At 43.1% G+C, this 22,934-nt stretch overlaps 1 protein-coding gene across 1 annotated transcript in view; it reads left to right on the top strand.

Annotated features, from left to right (window-relative positions):
- The window catches only part of LOC124796144, a 399,330-nt gene that overhangs the window by 364,484 nt on the left and 11,912 nt on the right, over nucleotides 1-22,934 (top strand). The window contains exon 3 of the mRNA XM_047260236.1: nucleotides 15,134-15,250. Within this exon, the coding sequence (XP_047116192.1) occupies nucleotides 15,134-15,250 (117 nt within the window). The remainder of the gene's footprint in view (nucleotides 1-15,133; nucleotides 15,251-22,934) is intronic.

Consider the following 22,934-nt stretch of genomic DNA (forward strand, 5'->3'; position numbering starts at 1 on the left):
GACGTGCATTGTCCTGTTGGAACAGCAAGTTCCCTTGCCGGTCTAGGAATGGTAGAACGATGGGTTCGATGACGGTTTGGATGTACCGTGCACTATTCAGTGTCCCCTCGACGATCACCAGTGGTGTACGGCCAGTGTAGGACATCGCTCCCCACACCATGATGCCGGGTGTTGGCCCTGTGTGCCTCGGTCGTATGCAGTCCTGATTGTGGCGCTCACCTGCACGGCGCCAAACACGCATACGACCATCATTGGCACCAAGGCAGAAGCGACTCTCATCGCTGAAGACGACACGTCTCCATTCGTCCCTCCATTCACGCCTGTCGCGACACCACTGGAGGCGGGCTGCACGATGTTGGGGCGTGAGCGGAAGACGGCCTAACGGTGTGCGGGACCGTAGCCCAGCTTCATGGAGACGGTTGCGAATGGTCCTCGCCGATACCCCAGGAGCAACAGTGTCCCTAATTTGCTGGGAAGTGGCGGTGCGGTCCCCTACGGCACTGCGTAGGATCCTACGGTCTTGACGTGCATCCGTGCGTCGCTGCGGTCCGGTCCCAGGTCGACGGGCACGTGCACCTTCCGCCGACCACTGGCGACAACATCGATGTACTGTGGAGACCTCACGCCCCACGTGTTGAGCAATTCGGCGGTACGTCCACCCGGCCTCCCGCATGCCCACTATACGCCCTCGCTCAAAGTCCGTCAACTGCACATACGGTTCACGTCCACGCTGTCGCGGCATGCTACCAGTGTTAAAGACTGCGATGGAGCTCCGTATGCCACGGCAAACTGGCTGACACTGACGGCGGCGGTGCACAAATACTGCGCAGCTAGCGCCATTCGACGGCCAACACCGCGGTTCCTGGTGTGTCCGCTGTGCCGTGCGTGTGATCATTGCTTGTACAGCCCTCTCGCAGTGTCCGGAGCAAGTATGGTGGGTCTGACACACCGGTGTCAATGTGTTCTTTTTTCCATTTCCAGGAGTGTACATTGTAAACAGCAACGGTCCTATCACGCTTCCCTGTGGTACTCCGTATATTACCTTTACATCTGTCGATTTAGTTCCGTTAAGACCGCCGTGTTGAGTTCTATCTGCAAGAAAGTCTTGAATCCAATCACAGGTCTGCTCCGATACACCGTAAGCTCGTATTTTTTTTTTTTCACGAAACGGCAATGCGGGACGGTGTCAGATGCCTTACTGAAATCTAGGAACACGGCATCAGCCTTAGCGCCGTCGTCCACTGCGCTGTGGATCTCATGGAGGAACAGAGCGAGCTGACTTCCGCAGATCTCTGTTTGCAGAATCTATGTTGATTTTTATAGAGGAGATGTTCATTTTCCAAAAACGTCATAATTCTTGAGGATAAAACATGTTGCAAAACTCTTTAACAGATTGACGTCAACGATATAGATCTATAATTGTGTGGATCTGTATTACGGCCTTTCTTAAAAACGGGAATGACTCGCGCATTTTTCCAGTCGTTAGGTACCTTTCGTTGCTCAAGCGATCTACGACAAATTACTGCTAGAAGGGGGGGGGGGGCAAGTTCTTTCGCATAATTATCATAGAATCTTGTTGGTATCTCATCTGGTCCTGAAGCCTTCTCGCTACTAAGCGATTGTAGCTGATTTTCAGTTCCGCTATCGGTTATCTCAATATCTGCCACTTCGATGTTCGTAGGACGATTGAGAGGAGGGACAGTGTTATGATCTTCCGCGGTGAAACAATTTCGGAAGACCGAATTCAGTATTTCGGCCTTCTCTGTATTATCTTCCGTTTCGGTGCTGGTGTGGTCACTGAGGGAATAAATAGATGATTTTGACCGACTTACTGATTTTAAATAAGACCAAAATCTCTTAGCATTTCTACTCAGGTCGGTTGACAACGTCTTACTTTGTCATTGAACGCTTTTCTCATTGCTCGCCTTACGGTCATTTTCACTTTGTTCAGTTTTTGTTTGTCAGCTAGGTTTTTACTTCTCTTGAATCTGAGATGAAGTATATTTTTTACGTAGCGCTTTTCAAACACAGCTATTAAACCATGGTGGACCTTTCCTATCCCTTAAAACATTACTTGGAACAGACACGTAGGGCATATTGAAAGATGCCTTTGATTTTTTTCCATTTGTTCTGCACATCTTCGTCCTCCGCTTCCTATTAAAGGGAACCCTACAATTCTGCACCAGATAGCGGAGGTCGAGATATTTGCATCCGATACCGTCGCAAAGTCGCCTGAGCCTCTGGTTAGGCCTTCCACTCTGCTCCAAACCTGAGGAGTGCGATTAACCCCGGGTACGATGCTACAAATAGACAGCTTAGCCTGCATCCCGCGTGCATTGCTAGTTGCCATTACCAAATCAGCCAGCCGCCGAAAAGAGCCGAGGATGGCCTCAGAACGAAAGCCTTTACCGTTAAAATCACGAGAGTGTATCCTCCTAGCATAGTCAACCAATACAGTGCTTCCTCTTACGTACATGTCGTGAAAAGACCATGAAGTTAACGTTAGAGAGATTCCAAGTCCTACGGAGGCCTGCTAATAATCTTTCTTTCTGCGCACCATTCGCCACAGGAACAGAAAAGCCAGGATGCGACAGTGGTACACAAAATATTCTTCGCCATGCGGCATAAGGTGTCTTGCTGTGTACAGATGTAGATCGAAGTAATGTTACCGCTTAGATTGCGCCCTGATACACATAGCCCAGGAACAAACTGAATCTGCTCGGTTGCAGTCTAGCAGCGGGCCCGCGACGCCCCGCATATTACAGTGGAAGCAGAAAATTGCGTTCCGGAATGCAGGAGACAATGACCCTGTGTGCCGCTAGCGGCCTCCATCCGCGAAACGGAGCCGGCAGGTACCGAAGGCATCGAGACAACACGGGCGCCGCAGCCGAGTGGCAGCTACCCACCTCGCCCGTCCTGCAACTGGGCTCATCTCCGCTGCTGCTGGGAAAGGTTTGCAGACACAGTTTGTGAGCCCACAGTCAAGGCTGCGAAGCTTCTGGTGTTACAAAATACACGTTTCTGGCCAAAAGTTAGATGTAATAGAATGACGTCATTGTGAACGCTCGAATCACATCCTTCTCTCCAACCCCTTCCCCTCCCCCTCCCGGCGCGCCCCACAATACTATTCGCAGTACATTTGTGCGCCTGGAGTGAATGGATCTATTTCGGACTACTTCTGCCTCTGATAATTTTGAGCGAAGATTGAAGAAATACTGAATCGTCTGAACAGTGCTACATACAGCGTCTTCTACCTCACCGGCAAATGTGTAAACTAGGACAGGACTTACAAAACTTACATTTTATTATAATGAGCCAAGTAACTTCTACCGAGTGCTCCATTACACTTACGCGACATAGATACGTGACAGCATTTCTGAGCATAGTCATAAAGTGTCTGTAAACTTGGTCGCGGTGCCATTAAAGAAGCGCTGTTTGAACGTCCTCGTTGTTGCATTCGGCCCAGGTTGTTGTTGTTGTTATTGTTGATGATGATGATGATGATGATGATGATGATGATGATGATGTCTTCAACCCGAAAACTATCCTGCGCAAACCTCTTCATCTCCGAGTAACTACTGCAACCTGCACCCTTCTGAATCAGTGTATTCATCTCTTGGTCTCCCTCTACGATTTTTTCACCTCGCTTCCCTCCAGTACTACATTGGTGATCCCTTGAAGCCTCAGAACGTATCCTATCAACCGATCCCTCCTTCTAGTCAAGTTGTGGCACAAATTCCTCTTCTCCCCAATTGTATTCAACACCTCATTAGTTACGTGGTCTACCTATCTAATCTTCAGCATTCTTCTGTAGCACCACATTTCGAAAGCTTCTATACTCTTCTTGTCCAAACTGTTTACTGTCCCTCTTTCACTTCCATACATGGCTAACTCCATACAAATATCTTCAGAAAAGACTTCCTGACTCTTCAACGTATACCCGATACTAAATTTCTCTTCTTCAGAAATGCGTTTCTTGCCATTGCTATTCTACATTTTATATGCTCTCTGCTCTGACCGTCGTCAGTTATTTTGCTGCCCAAACAGCAAAACTCTAGTGCTTCGTGTCTGACTTTTGTATGTCATGGTGACAAACTCTTTCTTAACTTTAATTTTCCTAGAATCATTATTGATACCCGCGGATTTGTTTTTGATCTTGTTAAACATACGTGTAACATCTTGTGCCCTGTATCCAATTGGGCGCGGCGGAAGAGGACTTGGCGTGGCGTTGTGTACATTCTGATGTAGGGAAACCCTCGCCACCACCAATCAGTACAAAGAAGAGGAAACGCACATTTTCGAAAGAATATCCACATTTTTAATTATATTTTTAAGTTCCTTTATAAATTTTTTTTACATTTGTGTAAATTATTTCGGTTGATGGCCCACTCAAAAAAAAATAAAAAAAAATGTTTTATTAAAAAGTATATTCGCCATTAATATGTACGGTGAAAAAATAACATATGCACAATTCTTATAGGTAGGAAGCAATTTTTACTGTTTCCAATCAGGTTTCTCTAAAACTGTGATATAAGCATTTAACAGATAAAAATTTACTTTAGTTATGACAGTGAACCGTTAGTTCTGTACTGACAAGTTACTCTGTAACTGCAATATATGGTATGTTGGCATTTAAAACATCCCAAAATTTCTTCTTTTTGTAAACTATCATATTTCTATCAGTAAATGTATCTCTCCTGTTAATTATATTTTTAACTTTGATGGCGACCGCTCAACAGAAAGCTTTTTGTGTTATTGAGTACGGCAGAAGTGAATCGACGACAGTTGTTCAGCGTGCATTTCGAACGAAGTATGGTGTTAAACCTCCGGTTAGGTGGTGTATTAAAGGTTGGTATAAACAGTTTACAGATAATGGGTGTTTGTGCAAAGGGAAAAGTTCTGGACGGCCGAGACAGAGCACTTCATCACTGGCCTCCAAGAAGCCCTGATCTTACCCCCTGCGATTTTTTCTTATGGGGGTATGTTAAGGATATGGTGTTTCGGCCACCTCTCCCAGCCTACATTGATGATTTGAAACGAGAAATAAGAGCAGCTATCCAAACTGTTACGCCTGATATGCTACAGAGAGTGTGGAACGAGTTGGAGTATCGGGTTGATATTGCTCGTGTGTCTGGAGGGGACCATATTGAACATCTCTGAACTTGTTTTTGAGTGAAAAAAAACCTATTTAAATACTCTTTGTAATGATGTATAACGGAAGGTTATATTATGTTTCTTTCATTAAATACACATTTTTAAAGTTGTGGTATTCTTTTTGAATCACCCTGTATATCAAGTTAGCTACACGTACAAGAATATAAAGAACAGCCTCCGCGGACCTGACGGTAGTGTATGGACTATCCGTATCGAAGCCAGTTTCCTGCTACGGAAGACAGCTCTCGAGCACGAAGAAAAATTCGAACAGCCGCTAGAAGCAGAGCCCTATGACTCGTTCAGTCAGTAAGAAAGTTTTAGCTTCGCGAGAAAGCTGTCATATTGTACATCTTAACCAATCAGGTCGAATTCCGAAAGCGTGGGTTATCAATGATGCACTGAAAGCACGTTTATTACGGATAGCATCGAATAGATAGAATCGAACTTCTTCCTGGACAGCGGGTGCTGCTATGTATACAAGCATCAAATATTCCAGAATATTCGTGAAAACACAAGAAACTGGGAGAATCTTCTAGAAAACAAATATAAGCACATGACGGTATGTTCAAATGGGTCTGAGCACTATGGGACTTAACTTCTGAGGTCATCAGTCCCCTAGAACTTGGAACTACTTAAACCTAACTAACCTAAGGAGATCACACATATCCATGCCAGAGGCAGGATTCGAACCTGCGACCGTAGCGGTCGCGCGGTTCCAGACTGTAGCGCCTAGAATCGCTCGGCCACTCCGGCCGGTCCATGACGGTATGTGAACCGGCGACTCGCAACTACGCTAGCTGCTACTCTACATTGCATGCATCACAGCTCGCGCCAATATTGAACGGGGTAAGGAAGTAATTTGGTCCATGTAGGAGAATTCACGTTCGGGGTCTAGGAGATGAGCGCTATGTGACTCTCCATAGGACAGTGTCTAGCGAAGGGCGAAGATTCACTTAAAACTTCACAGTAATTACATATTTGATCTGAGGATGACGTGAAACAAAGGTCTAAATGGGTAATCCAAACAAATGTAAGCAGTAACGTAGACGATGTCCATCTTCGTTAATTAATTTGAAAGTGGCGTGTGTTCGGAGACGTCATGTCTTCACTTGTGTGATACGTTGAGTGCACATATATCTAATGGTCTCGCGAAGTTTCCCAATTGCAGCACTGCAATTGCTAGAGAAATTGGTGTAGTTGTGTAGAACTTCCCGACCTTTCGCTACTTCTTTTCGAAATATAATTCGAAAAATCCTTGAGAAAGTAAAATGGGCTTCTGTGAAGCTGAACGACTAAATAAGTAAATAAAATAGATAATTTCAGCGTAATACATAGACGTGGCGCAGTGGACTGGACTCGTATCGGGGAGACGGCGGTTCGCAGCCCCGTGTGGCCGCCCAGCTTTAGGTCGCCATTGGTTTCCTTAAGTTGCTTACCCCACACATCGGGATGATTGTGCTGATAAGAACACACTGCCTATTTCCGTCCCGATTCTTCTACAATGCGAGCTCGTGCTGTCTCATCTGACCTCGTCTTCGGCGGACGTTCTAATATTCCTTCCAGGCTACTATCATATTCGTCCTATTAAGGGTTGACTTTAACCGCAGCTTCCAACTTTTTAACAAGTACGTAAAATACAGGGAGCGAAAGGCTATTTACAATTTGTACAGAAACTAGATGGCAGTTATAAGAGTCGAGGGACGTGAAAGGGAAGCAGTGGTTGGGAAGGGAGTGAGATAGGGTTGTAGCCTCTCCCCAATGTTATTCAATCTGTATATTGAGCAAGCAGTAAAGGAAACAAAAGAAAAATTCGGAGTAGGTATTAAAATCCATGGAGAAGAAATAAAAACTTTGAGGTTCGCCGATGACATTGTAATTCTTTCAGAGACAGCAAAGGACTTGGAAGGGCAGTTGAATGGAGTGGACAGTGTCTTGAAAGGAGGATATAAGATGAACATCAACAAACGTAAAACGAGGATAATGGAATGTAGTCGAATTAAGTCGGGTGATGCTGAACGAATTAGGTTAGGAAATGAGACACTTAAAGTAGTAAAGGAGTTTTGCTATTTGGGGAGCAAAATAACTGATGATGGTCGAAGTAGAGAGGATATAAAATGTAGACTGGCAATGGCAAGGAAAGCGTTTCTGAAGAAGAGAAATTTGTTAACATCGAGTGTAGATTTGTCAGGAAGTCGTTTCTGAAAGTATTTGTATGGAGTGTAGCCATGTATGGAAGTGAAACATGGACAATAAATAGTTTGGACAAGAAGAGAATAGAAGCTTTCGAAATGTGGTGCTACAGAAGAATGTTGAAGATTAGGTGGGTAGATCACGTAAATAATGAGTAGGTATTGAATAGGATTGGGGAGAAGAGAAGTTTGTGGCACAACTTGACTAGAAGAAGGGATCGGTTGGTAGGACATGTCGTGAGGCATCAAAGGATCACAAATTTAGCATTGGAGGGCAGCGTGGAGGGTAAAAATCGTAGAGGGAGACCAAGAGATGAATACACTAAGCAGATTCAGAAGGATGTAGGTTGCAGTAGGTACTGGGAGATGAAGGAGCTAGCACAGGATAGATTAGCATGGAGAGTTGCATCAAACCAGTCTCATGACTGAAGACCACAACAACAACAATGTCATTATAGAAGTCGAGTTGTTCCGTACGTCTCTGTTGTGTCTTCTGAACAGCCGTAGTCTCTCTCTCTCTCTCTCTCTCTCTCTCTCTCTCTCTCTGTAGTTCGTAGATGTGCTTTCCTTTGATAAATAAATAAATAAGGGTACCTGCATAGGTCAGCAGCAAGTCAGACACAGGACGGCGTGGAAAACAGACCAGGCGGGCGGCCTGGTTCCAGGTAATCTTATCCTCGCCCGGAGATACGCCGCGACCCCTAATGTTCCGTGAAACTGGAGCGCCCTGCAGGTACTGCCAGCGGGGAGCGATCTGTGACGGACTCGTTAAATATCTATCTAGGGCGGCGAGGCTCTGCGCCGCATGTCGGACGAAGAGGGGGGGGGGGGGGGGAATTAACTCGCGATTTAAACAGTGTGGAGAGGAATTCCTACCGCCATTTAAACTTAGCTTTACTCATCATCTATCAGGTAGTCAGTTCGTTACGTGACTCAGTGACCTTGAGAACAATAGCGCTACTGATTCAACGTTCTTTCTTTTTTGGTTATAGGGTCTCAGGAAACAACAGAAAGGGCGTCCGTCTAAATGGCGACAGGTGAAACACAGTAAGGTAGTTGTAGTAACGATCGGTATTGTAGTTGTAAACTGTCGTAGATGTGTTGGGAAAGAACGAGAGCTCCAAGCCCTATAGAAAGCACTGAAGCTCAAATATTTATAGGTACGGAAAGCTGACTAAAGCCACTCCGCACAGCCCCATCGACACAATTTAACAAAAACATTGTTAGAGTAAGAGTGATACGCGTTCTTTTTCCAAGTGTACAGCGAACGCTAGCGTTGGAGGCCCATCATTTCAACAGGATTTTGGAGCGACACACCTACCAGTATTAAACGGGTCATTTATGCGCCACTTCCACTGTTCTCCTAACCATACCGTGCATCATCTGGATACTATTCTGGTAAGTTGTCGTGAAAGCGAAAGCAGTGAGCAAGTCTTGCAGCTGAGCCACTCGATACGCCACATGATTTATTTTTTTATTTCATTTATTGAACTGCCGATCTGAAAGACAGATAATTTACTGTGAAGTAAACGAGTAAAAATATAGAAATACGGCCGGCCGCGGTGGTCTCGCGGTTCTAGGCGCGCAGTCCGGAACCGTGCGACTGCTACGGTCGCAGGTTCGAATCCTGCCTAGGGCATGGATGTTTGTGATGTCCTTAGGTTAGTTAGGTTTAAGTAGTTCTAAGTTCTAGGGGACTAATGACCACAGCAGTTGAGTCCCATAGTGCTCAGAGCCATTTGAACCATTTTTTAAAGAAATAAGGTGCAAATCTTGGGTAAAATTTTAAAAAGTGTAAGAGGTGACTGTGATGTTAGGTGGGAGGCGAGATCTCATTCTAGTTTATTATTCGGAAATTGGACGCTGAAATGGGTATAAGAGTTGGTTTCACCTGCGTGTCATTAGCTGGGCTTTAGATGGGGAGGGAGAGCAAGGAAGTCTCATCGCTTCGTGGAGTGGACTCTCTACCGAGTGGAAGTTATCTAAGTAAATAAAAATATGGACTGAAGCACTCTGTTCCTGATTTAAGCTCTGAGCTGTGATAATAAATGAAGTGTCGCAATGAAACCAATACAGTCGTAATGTGAATGGCCGCACTGTAATAGTAATTCAACGAAAAGGGGAGTGTTTCATACTGTGAAAGTTAGCAATCTGACTGCAAGAATTTTGACAAGTATAAACTGTCTGAATAAAGAACTTTGACATGAAACCCACAGTAATTGGATTTGCAAAATTGATCAAAAAAACTGTATCTGAATAAGTTGGCCGTGATTGAGTAAATAAAAAAAATCAAAATATTTTCTCCTTACCTCTGTTCTGCGCAAATGTGGATAAAGCGTTGCACTACTGCTATGCTAAAGCTGCAAATTACGGTATCTACACACAGACACTCGAAGGTGCAATGAATTCTCTGTTAGTTGCAAATCGAACTGTTTTTCGAACACACTTGGTTGGATGATCCATTAAAAAAATTGAAAGAGAAAGGTTGATAAGAAAATGAAATGTGCGCATAAATGACAACACCAAGTTTTTTGTATATTGTGAAAAAGTCCTCTAGGCAGATTTTAAATTTAATGAACTTCTTAACATCCAAAAAACACACTTTCCTATCTCTCAAATCTAGCAACTTTCAGTACAATAACCAAGTTAGTTCGGTGACGCAGCAATGGTAAAAAAAGGAACATCATTATTATCTTTACCTTATATTCCATTAGACTTTCTCCTTCACAAAAAAAAAAAAAAAAAAAAAAAAAAAATTGATAAATTGAGATTTTAAATCTCAGATGTAATGTTGCCATTGCTTCCTCACTCTAACACATGTTAACGTTGTCAGCTTCCTCACTCTAACCCAGCTTCAATCTAACACAACAAAACTTCTACTGCCTCACTCTACCATAGCTTAACATTGCTACTCCACTGCGCCCACGCGTAACTCAGCGATACTACCTTAACTTCTGCGATACATCTTGCAACATCGCTGCTCGCTCACAATCCATTCAGATACCAAAATTATACGTGACGCCTATAACCAGGTAGCTTTGAACTCCGTACCTAAGCAGAAGGAACACATTCAGTAAACGGACACTGCAGCATTCCGTGTAACCGAAACTGATATTGTCATCTTAGCAGGGTCGATAATGGTATGATAGTGAGTCAATAAGTAAGGATAAAAAGAGCTCTCGCGGATTATAAATACCTGGCGTGAATGGCATTCCATCTCTACATAGAACAGATGATGAAAGGTTTCAAAAGCCACCGGTAGATGGCGGTAGTTTTGCCGTTGCGCTCGGTAATAGTTTTAAGATGGAAGCGTCCTCTGCCTAAATTCATCGCCACGAAAACAGCAGTGGTTTGGTAGCTTGGGTTTTGAAAAGAGGCAAAACAGATGTGCGAGATGAGCAAAGGTCAGAGCGGACAAGCACGTTCACACCAGGTGTCAACGTGTGCCGCGTCTAAGGACTGATTATAGCAGATCGTCGCATTCATGTGAGGCACAGTGCACACACCCAACATCTCCTTTGCTAGTGCTCAACACAATCGACTACCGTAAGGTGTGTTCCCACTAAGCGCTGTGGTAACTGTCAGATGAGAAAAAGCAAAGCGAATGCGGCATCGGGCAGATGATGTTAGTTTCCTGTACCGTGTCATCACATGGAACGAAACACAAATACGTCATTTGACACCTGATACGAAGACAGCATTATGGAACCACCTCCACAAAAATTTCAAAACAAAGGTATCCGCGAATAAAGTTACAATTCTTTTTGAGCATGCAGTATATGTTGTTGATTGATTTTCTCGACCATGAGAGGCTGTGTGTGTGTGTGTGTGTGTGTGTGTGTGTGTGTGTGTGTGTGTGTGTGTGTGTGTGGCCACTTAGCGTCATGATGCAGCTGTTTCAGAAGAAATGACCGACATCGTTTCAAAATGAGGGGGTATTGCGCGACAACGTCCGACAGCATACGGCCTCGGTTACGGTTGACTTGGGGCGGCGTTTTTGATGGAATGTATTGAAATACTTTCTATACAGCTCAGATCTCGTACATAGTTATTGTCATATCTTACAAGGGAACCTCCTCATCGCACCCCCCTCAGATTTAGTTATAATTTGGCACAGGGATAGGCCTTGAAAAACTGAACACAGATCAATCGAGAAAACAGGAAGAAGTTGTGTGGAACTATGGAAAAAATAAGCAAAATATACAAACTGAGTAGTCCATGAGCAAGGTAGGCAACATCAAGGAGAGTGTTAACTTACGAGCGCCGTGGTCCCGTGGTTAGCGTGAGCAGCTGTGGAACGACAGGTCCTTGGTTCAAATCTTCACTCGGGTGAAAATTTTAATTTTTTATTTTCAGATAATTATCGAAGTTCAGGCACTCACACATAATCAACTTCGCTCTCCAAAATTCCAGGACATGTTCAGATTTGCTTGGACATATACAGAATTTGACGGTCTACGCACGGAAACATTTGAAAACGTAAAAAACATATGTTTTGACAGAGCACAGGAGAAACTGTGCGACTGTGAAACTGTTGCATTCATTTGATGCAGTTTATGTGACACTCTTATGTTTTCATCACTATTTTTGGAGTGATTATCACATCCACAAGAAAACCTAAATCGGGCAAGGTAGAATAATCTTTTTACCCATTCGCCAAGTGTGCAAGTTAGGTGGGTCGACAACATATTCCTGTCATGTGACGCACATGCCGTCACCAGTGTCGTAAAGAATATATCAGACGTGTTTTCCTGTGGAGGAATCGGTTGACCTATGACCTTGCGATCAAATGGTTTCGGTTCCTATTGGAGAGGCACGTCCTTTCGTCTACTAATCGCACGGTTTTGCGGTGCGGTCGCAGAACACAGACAGTAAACTTATTACAGTGAACAGAGACGTCAATGAATGAACGGACAGATCGTAACTTTGCGAAAATAAAGAAAGTAAGATTTTGACTCGAGGGAGGACTCGAACCAAGGACCTTCCGTTCCGCAGTTGCTAACTCTAACCACGAGACCACGGCGCTCATCAGCTAACATTGTCCTTTATGTTGCTTATCTTCCACATGGACTACTCAGTTTGTATATTTTGCTTATTTTTTCATAGTTCCACACAACTTCTTCCTGTTTTCTCGATTGATCTGTGTTCAGTTTTTCAAGGCCTATCCACTGTGTCAATTTATAAGTAAATCTGAGGGGCGTGCGATGGGGAGGTTCCCTTGTTAGGACAGTTAAAGAAGCACCTGGGGAACTGTACCTTCAGCACTATCGGTTTGGACAGATTGATTTACCGCTGAAACAAATGCTTAGACAGCAATGCTGATTGTATGAATAAGTAATTTGTGCCAATCCCTTACGCTTAGATTTCCTGAATCAGCCTTCTGCAGAGGAGTGGTTACCATACTTTCTGAACCACCCTCTTACTAATTGCCATAAGTTACGTATCAGCAAACTGAAACTGAACATTTATCGGTGGACACTACTGTAGAGAGTACAGTTTGGCTGCTAAGGTTGGCAATGACAGAACAAAACACTAGCAGCTAGAAATTATATTTAAATTAGGAATTACCAATTCAAAACACCAAGGAAAAATGTGCGTACTGTACAGGATGCTGAAAACTGCAATCGTATCTCAAAATATAAATTCTTCGAATCTGTAGGAAACTACCACGTCATATAAGTGTCCGTCTGCTTTGTTTAGCCTTCGACATGTCTTCTCGATGTGACAAATTTCGTCAAAATAGGTAAACACTGCGGCGGCGGACGAGACTTTTACGCTGAACGTGTTTCCGTGGTCCCCCGGAAAATACGCGTACAAGATTAGATTAAAAATGAACGAGGCTGACGCTGTAGATCTGTATACTTGCTAAGCGTGCTTAACCAAAATAGGATCGACCTGAATCGCCAATGAGGCTGCCCTGTAGACCCCAGCCCAGGCTGCCATCTTTTTCCTCTTGTCATTACGAGACAACGCAAATTCAAAATTGAAAGCGTCCACTTATGCTTCAGTTGTGCAACCTAATGAATGCCGCTCTTCAGTATAGTGAGACGAAAGTCTGCCAGCGTTAAGACTAGTTTAGGATCTATGAAAATAAGTTAATAGTGTTACCTACGCTGCGAGATGTTGGCCTAGTAACATTTGGCAAGTATCTACGCAGAGTATCGTAAGTAGCTCGTCTTGAATAACTAATTGTGTATTTGCTTATATTTACGTTTAAACTGTTGGTGTTACTGGCTGATGATTTGGGAGAGGGAACCAAACAGCGAGGTCATCGGTCCCATCGGCTTTGGGAAGGAAGTCAGCCGTGCACTTTCAGAGGAACCATTTTTCAAAGGAATTATCCCGGAATTTACTAAATCACGGAAAACCTAAATCAGGATGGCCGGACGCGTGTTTGAACCGTCGTCCTTCCGAATGCGAGTCCAGTGTGCTAACCACTGCGCCACATCGCTCGGTCTAGTGTTGTGTTCGGACAAAAACCTATTCGCAACAGTTTATTTCTATTAACGCCTTAGATTTAGATAATTTTTGTTCTACCTCATAAACTCTCGTTCCTAGTTTTTTTTCCTGAAACGGAGAGGTTCGATGCTCAGTTCAGTGTTCTACCCTGCTGAGTTGGATGTAAAATGTGCTGCATAAAGATACCATGTCGAGGCGTTGAAACCTGGAAAAACGGAAATATGGCACGGGAACGCCCGTAGATACAGGCCAGACAAGCACCACAGCCTACATTTGACGGCAGAAATGAGAAGGTAGCGCACCGTATGCTATAAGCTGCGGTGACGTATGCCACACGTGGGTCGCGATCCCATTGCCACCTGCGCAGGGCAGACTTTGTAAAGACATTTGACTCGCGCAGCCGTCTGAATATTCATGACCAGACGAATAAAGATTTCTTTTATGACTGGCCCCGGCCGTTCAAGGACTCGTCCATCCCACGGCTCAGAGGTGTCGCGTTGTACGAGGTGGTAGCTCGCACGGTGGCCCTTCATCTCGTCTGCAGCTTCTGTCCCTAGTTCCGTGTACTCTGCTTCCCCTTGTACATAATCAGACGCATTACCATGATTTTAAGCTCTAAGCGAAGATGTCTGATTTCACTTGGCATAACATTGACATTACCTTCTCGCGTGTTTCCAAATTCAACAGTACTTTCTTGGCATATCAGAAATTCGGTCTCCAGTTCACTCTCATGCAAGCCAGTATTGAAGAGTTACTTTTCCCAATACCTTCATATTCTCTTCTGAGACGTCAGCGTCAAATCATGTGACTTGCTTTATTTTAAGTATGTACTAGATGCAGGGAGTGGATAACAATCTGAAAACACCAAAAACACAACACACTACCATGACTAATACGGTGTAGGAAGCACGTTGGCATAGAAAAGCTTCCAAACGTTTCGGAATGGATAAACACCGGTCCCGAAAGGTTTCTAAGAAAATCTTGTATCATTCTTTCTGCAAAATAGTGGCAAGTTTGGGTATCGGTGATGCAGATAACCTAAAGCACGGCTCACACACTAAGAGTTTCACCGGAACCACCACAACAAGGAAATTTTATCAGTTGGGTAAGCAAATAGCGAAAGCTAATATAAAATGTATCTTGACGCGGACTGACCGTCTGAAGATGAACCTGTCGGTTCGAAAGCGGTAACAGCGCTACTTAAATAAATACTTTTTTTCACAAGGAACAATCTGACTTATGATTTGTGTATCTTTAGCATTTTTCGTCTCGCCATTTAAGTTTTGTTACTTAGTTTCATACCGTTACCAATATTTCTGTGTGTGTTTCAGGACACACCAAACAAGATGTCCAACAGGAAGCTACAGTCGCCTAGGGCTGTGGCTGAAGCTGTTGACGTGAACGTGTTGCAGTCGAAGGTCGAGACGCTGTCTTGGCAGCTTCGTCAGGTGAGTGTGTGCAACACCTACTTCACCTACTGTTTTGCTCCGCGACTTGCAGGCAGGTATCACCTACAGTTTCAGCAACTTTGACTTATTAGGGTTTCTGTTACGATCGCAGTTTGCGCATGGGATGGCATATCCGTGATTTTTTGTTAGAATTTAGGACCAAAATGAAAATAAAAGAGTTGCCACTCAAATGACAGTTGAAAATTTGTGTCAGTACAAAGACGCCAACGTGATTTTTCTACCGTACTGCGTATTCTCAGTTTTCGCCTCAGATGCGTATGCCTAAGGTTCTTCAGTAAGTAATGGGGCCCACAGTAAATCTTTGAGTTAGTGATTCATTTCCATGTGCCAGAAAGAATAATTAGTCTATTACGAGAAAGCATATTAGTGGCAAATTTTTGAAACATGATTGCAAGCAATCAACTACTCTTAGACTTTAATCCGCTACAAGATGAGACATTAAACTGTGATCCTCCTTCCGTCCTTCTTTCTTCATCAAACCAGGTAATCTGACATCAGAGAAAAAACCTAAACACCTCTATGTATGCTTTAAGAGTACAATGGGAACTGCCGCGCGGTTTGAGGCGCCATGCACGGATTGCGCGGCACCTCCCGCCGGAGGTTCGAGTCCTCCCTCAAGGTATGGGTGCGTGTGTTGTTCTTAGCTTAAGTTAGGTTAAGCTAGTTTAAGTACTGTGTAACTCTAGGGACCGATGACCTCGGCAGTTTGGTCTCTTGGAAATTCACACACATTTAAACATTTTACTATGGGAACCCCATGTTTTGTCGAAAACAAGAGTTCTGTATCTTTCACCTGCAAATGGAGAATTAAGAGGAAAATTGTGATGTGCAGTAAACTAAGTTGGAAAACAGATTCATATGATTATTTCAGAATGACGTTAGAGATTAATAACCGTCACAGTATTGCAAAGCAAAAGATTTCTTGCTCAAACAACTTCTTTATAAACTGACTGGCAGTGGGTGAGTGCCCAGCACACAAGTGCTGTGGCACTATGTGTGTCCCACCTGGTGTGGTTGCTGGTTCAGTCTGCCTCCTGTGCGAAGACTGTAGCCTAATAGTTGCGCTAAATTAAATGTTTCACACTGGCGTTTGATATTTTAGAGCACTGCAGTGGATCACCTCTATATTCTATTTTTAGTAACTCCAATCTTAATAAGGTCAGCTGCAGCTGTCGTGGAAGTCCTCAGAATACATAATGATCCTCTTCTCCACGGCATAGACACCAGTAAGATATGGTGACACTGAAATGTTCATGTAGACTGTCAGCGAATGTTGCCAAAATCAAAACTAGGCTTTAAGCATGCAAGATAACACAATTGTCTTCAGTATCCTATCATCCTATGTATTAGCAGAGGATGGTTTCTCGTGATGAAGGTAATTAATTAATGCATGCTTGGAAAACAACAGATTGCATAGAAGAAAAGGGCAAAAACGCAAACTTCCAGGATCCATAATACTAGAGTACATTCGGTATACCTGTGAACTGTAAGAACAACACAAACACAACTTTCTTTTTTCTTATGAATTTTAATAATCAGCATTTATTTGTATTTGTGTCCTATTATGCAGTTGAAAATGGATATCTAAGTTTCAGGTGCCAATTAGCTATTGTAGTGCTAAAATCAAGAGTGGAATCGTACTAAATTAGAAACAGGTGTTAAGACGTGTTACCAGTTATCCTACTGACCCCGAGAACTGTGGACTTTTGAGACTAATATGGCTCGTTTCCGATATATTTAACTCGCAACCAACTGCCTCCCCCTACCCCCCCCTACCCGTAGAACATTATCCTTTCGTTGATTATTCAGTCTTTTTCTCATGGTCACCTCCCTCTTGGCAGACCCCTGTCAGAGATCTGTATGGGGGACTGTTCTGGAATCTTTTTGCCAATGGAGAGATCATCATGACACTTTGTCAATCGCAGGTCACATGTCCTGTGGAAACAAGTTGTGTGTCTTTAATGCAGTGGTTTCCATTGCCTTCTGCATCCTCATGATAACTGCTGATTAGTCCACCTTTACGGGCAGTTTCCCACCCCAAGGACAAGAGTGCCCTGAACCTCTGTCTACTCCTCAGCCCTCTTTGAGAAGCTCTTCGACGGAATTATGGTGACTTTTTATGCTAGAAGTCTTCCGCCACCATTGCTTATTATTAATCGAAATTGATACGGTGGTGTGTTTCGAGCCAGGGACCAAAGACGTTTTGACTACTAATCAAGGATGCCACCCCTAGGCCACAGGTGTGGGTTGTATATTGGTACAGAGGGGAAAATACTGACATCTGTGTGAACCTCATTGTAAACAACTCTCGTCTGCCTCCTCCCCCTTTTCGACTATTTGAGAATTTTAATGAGGGTACAAGGTTGTCTGGTAGGGCCTCTTCAACTTTTGTAGTTCTGTCTTCCTCAGTTGCATGTAATATTACGGTATATTGATAATTTTTACTTCATGGACCGTCTGACAGCAACTGAATGAAACACAGTTTTAGTGCCATAAGCATTTCACCTTTGTTTTCTGCAAGGCATTTCGGTGGCCTGGAATATGTACATACGTTTGTTGCTTAGTTTACATTTTGGTCACTGTACCTATAGGTTATGAACAGTTCTGGTGATTGGTATTTCCCATTAAGTTTTAAATTAATATTTTGAACTGTACTTACAGGTTGCATGGACGATTTCCTACATATTACGCTCCTGTTGCATTTTTGGTGTTGTTCTTCTTCTTATAAATGCCAATTTGCAGTTTTCTCCCACATTTTACAGCACTGTGAACTGAACACTTGTTTCAATGCAATGTTTTGGTTTGTGTTGCCGACTGTCGGGTGTTATTGCCGAAAATCGAATGTTATTGCCAAAGTTTACAGTACAATGTGTATCCAGAAGGCGTAGGAGGATAAGAGTTTTAGTTGTGTGATAGGGATGACTATTTTATCTCATCATTTCCTTTATTAAGTGTAGTAGGGAGCCTGTGCTGATGTGTGTATCTTCATTTATCACATGTTTGTTTTCAGCGATGGCTTTCTGAATGTGTAAGTTTTCTTGCATTTGTAAAAGATATTTGTCATGGTTGCTTATTCTCATTATTTTCATTTCTTGTTCCACGTTCGTAGGATGATGGTTGTGGTGTTTCAAATGTTCTGCAAATGTGGAATGGTTTTTATCATACTTCCAACGCCTGATATGTTCTTTGTATTGTGTTTTAAAATTCGTGCATGTCATGCCTAAGTGTACTGCATCACAACTTTGACATTCAAGTTTATATATTCCTGATTGTTGGAATTTGTCCCTCTTTGTAGCCGGTTGGCTTAGGTGTGATTGGAGGGTTTGCCGAGACTTATATGCTATGTGGAAGCCCTGTCTCTTCAGGATGTTTGCAACTCTGTGTGTTAATTTATGTGTGTAAGTCATGGTCCTACCCCAATGAACCATGGACCTTGCCATTGGTGGGGAGGCTTGCGTGCCTCAGCGATACAGATGGCCGTACCGTAGGTGCAACCACAACGGAGGGCTATCTGTTGAGAGGCCAGACAAACGTGTGGTTCCTGAAGAGGGGCAGCAGCCTTTTCAGTAGTTACAGGGGCAACAGTCTGGATGATTGACTGATCTGGCCTTGCAACACTAACCAAAACGGCCTTGCTGTGCTGTTACTGCGAACGGCTGAAAGCAAGGGGAAACTACAGCCGTAATTTTTCCCGAGGGCATGCAGCTTTACTGTATGGTTAAATGGCGTCCTCTTGGGTAAAATATTCCGGAGGTAAAATAGTCCCCCATTCGGATCTCCGGGTGGGTACTACTCAAGAGGACACCGTTATCAGGAGAGAGAAAACTGGCGTTCTACGGATCGGAGCGTGGAATGTCAGATCCCTTAATCGGGCAGGTAGGTTAGAAAATTTAAAAAGGGAAATGGATTGGTTGAAGTTAGATATAGTGGGAATTAGTGAAGTTTGGTGGCAGGAGGAACAAGACTTCTGGTCAGGTGAATACAGGGTTATAAATACAAAATTAAATAGGGGTAATGCAGGAGTAGGTTTAATAATGAATAAAAAAATAGGAGTGCGGGTAAGCTACTACCAACAGCATAGTGAACGCATTATTGTGGCCAAGATAGAAACGAAGCCCATGCCTACTACAGTAGTACAAGTTTATATGCCAACTAGCTCTGCAGATGATGAAGAAATTGATAAAATGTATGATGAGATAAAAGAAATTATTCAGATGGTGAAGGGAGACGAAAATTTAATAGTCATGGGTGACTGGAATTTGAGAGGAAGAAAAGGGAGAGAAGGAAACATAGTGGGTGAATATGGATTGGGGGAGAGAAATGAAAGAGGAAGCCGCCTGGTCGAATTTTGCACAGAGCATAACTTAATCATAGCTAACATTTGGTTCAAGAACCATAAAAGAAGGTTGTATACATGGAAGAATCCTGGAGGTACTAGAAGATATCAGATAGGTTATATAATGGTAAGACAGAGATTTAGGTACCAGGTTTTAAATTGTAAGACATTTCCATGGGCGATGTGGACTCTGACCACAATCTATTGCTTATGAACTGTAGATTAAAACTGAAGAAACTGCAAAAAGGTGGGAATTTAGGGAGATGGGACCTGGATAAACTGACTAAACCAGAGGTTGTACAGAATTTCAGGGAGAGCATAAGGGAACAATTGACATGAATTGGGGAAAGAAATGCAGTAGAAGATGAATGGGTAGCTCTGAGGGATGAAGTAGTGAAGGCAGCAGAGGATCAGGTAGATAAAAAGACGAGGGCTAGTAGAAATCCTTGGGTAACAGAAGAAATATTGAATTTAATTGATGAAAGGAGAAAATATAAAAATGCAGTAAATGAAGCAGGCAAAAGGGAAATGAGATCGACAGGAAGTGCAAAATGGCTAAGCAGGGATGGCTAGAGGACAAATGTAACGATGTAGAGGCTTATCTCACTAGGGGTAAGATAGATACTGCCTACAGGAAAATTAAAGAGACCTTTGGAGAAAAGAGAGCCACTTGTATGAATATCAAGAGCTTAGATGGAAACCCAGTTCTAAGCAAAGAGGGGAAAGCAGAAAGAAGGAAGGAGTATATAGAGGGTCTCTACAAGGGCGATGTACTCGAGGACAATATAATGGAAATGGAAGAGGATGTAGATAAAAATGAAATGAGAGATACGATACTGCGTGAAGAGTTTGACAGAGCACTGAAAGATCTGAGTCGAAACAAGGCCCCGGGAGTAGACAACATTCCATTGGAACTACTGATTGCCTTGGGAGAGCCAGTCCTGACAAAACTCTACCATCTGGTGAGCAAGATGTGTGAGACAGACGAAATACCCTCAGACTTCAAGAAGAATGTAATAATTCCAATCCCAAAGGAAGCAGGTGTTGACAAATGTGAAAATTACCGAACTATCAGTTTAATTAGTCACATCTGCAAAATACTAACATGAATTTTTTACCGATGAATGGAAAAACTGGTAGAAGCCGACATCGGCGAAGATCAGTTTGGATTCCGCAGAAATGTTGGAACACGTGAGGCAATACTGATCCTACGACTTAGCTTAGAAAATAGATTAAGGAAAGGCAAACCTACATTTCCAGCATTTGTGGACTTACAGAAAGCTTTTGACAATGTTGACTGGAATACTCTCTTTCAAATTCTAAAGGTGGCAGGGGTAAAATACAGGGAGCGAAAGGCTATTTACAATTTGTACAGAAACCAGATGGCAGTTATAAGAGTCGAGGGGTATGAAAGGGAAGCAGTGGTTGGGAAGGGAGAGAGACAGGGTTGTAGCCTGTCCCCGATGTTATTCAATCTGTATATTGGGCAAGCACTAAAGGAAACAAAAGAAAAATTCGGAGTAGGTATTAAAGTCCATGGAGAAGAAATAAAAATGTTGACGCTCGCCGATGACATTGTAATTCTGTCAGAGGCAGCAAAGGATTTGGAAGAGCAGTTGAACGGAATGGACAGTGTCTTGAAAGGAGGATATAAGATGAACATCAACAAAAGCAAAACAAGGATAATGGAATGTAGTCGGATTATGTCGGGTGATGCTGAGCAAATTAGATTAGGAAATGAGACACTTAAAGTAGTAAAGGAGTTTTGCTATTTGGGGAGCAAAATAACTGATGATGGTCGAAGTAGAGAGGAGATAAAATGTAGACTGGCAATGGCAAGGAAAGCGTTTCTGAAGAAGAGAAATTTGTTAACATCGAGTATTGAGTTAAGTGTCAGGAAGTAGTTTCTGAAAGTATTTGTATGGTGTGTAGCCATGTATGGAAGTGAAACATGGACGATAAATAGTTTGGACAAAAAGAGAATAGCAGCTTTCGAAACGTGGTGCTACAGAAGAATGCTGAAGAGTAGATGGGTAGATCACATAACTAATGAGGAGGTATTGAATAGAATTGGGGAGAAGAGGAGTTTGTGGCACAACTTGACAAGAAGAAGGGAACGGTTGGTAGGACATGTTTTGAGGCATCAAGGGATCACAAATTTACCATTGGTGGGCAGCGTGGAGGGTAAAAATTGTAGAGGGAGACCAAGAGATGGGTGAGGGGGAGGGGGGGGAAGAACACTAATGCATACACAAACAAATCACAGATACTTCAATAATTACACTCGAAAGTTTTGCAATAACATTCGATCTTTGGCAATAACATGTGACAGTTGGCAACACAAACCAAAACATTGCATCGAAACAAGTGTTCAGTTCATGGTGCTGTGAAATGTGGGGAAAAACTGCAAATTGGCATTTATAAGAACTACAACACCACAAATGTAACAGGAGCGTGATATGTTGGAAATACCAACCACCAGAACTGTTTATAACCTGTAGGTACAGTGACCACAATGTAAATTAAATAGCAAACATGTGTACATATTCCAGGCCACTGAAGATGCCTTGAGGAAAGTAAAGGTAAAATGTGGATGGCACTAAAATTGTGTTTCATTCAGTTGATGTCAGACTGTCCATAAAGTAAAAATTGTCAATATACCGTAATATGTCTGGTAGGGGATTTCTTTTTGGCCAGACTTTCTCCGATACTGCTGTCACCTCATTGATAGTACTCCTATTTAGTGCCACCCATTACACCTTTTTTGCTGTCGACATTGTGATCTCTTCCTTCAGTCTCTTGGTTTCGTTACAATAAACTCCACTCTATGACCTTCGTGACATTGACCACTTTCTGGTGATCCTGGTCCTCTAAAAGAGCCAACTGGCAATTGCATTCTTTTGCCATTAACTTCGTCCCACTCCATCAGATTGCATGGACAAGGTTGTGGGAGACATCTCTAATGTGATCATCTGCAGCCCCCTTCTTTTATGGTCACTACCATGGTGGACCAACGACATTGCAACAGTGGTACAGGATCATTAAAGGGTCCTTCGTCTCAAGCAACATTGATGACACATCACCCTCATTACCTTTTAGTGGCTGTGTGCAAAAACTTGCTATCTAATTAAATGCGGTCAGAATGAATGCTGGGTGTGTGGTCTTGGCCACTCTTTGCCAATAGGGTGCCTACGGGATGCAGTGTTCTCGGAATGCTATACAAAAATTTCAAACAAACGACATTAGTAGTTTTATTTCCAGGAAAGCAAATTGACAGTACTTAACCTTACTACAGCAAATGTTGCTAGCGAGACAATGTGAAAACAG

This window comes from Schistocerca piceifrons, chromosome 4 (genome assembly GCF_021461385.2).
Source record: "Schistocerca piceifrons isolate TAMUIC-IGC-003096 chromosome 4, iqSchPice1.1, whole genome shotgun sequence".
Lineage (NCBI taxonomy): Eukaryota > Metazoa > Arthropoda > Insecta > Orthoptera > Acrididae > Schistocerca > Schistocerca piceifrons.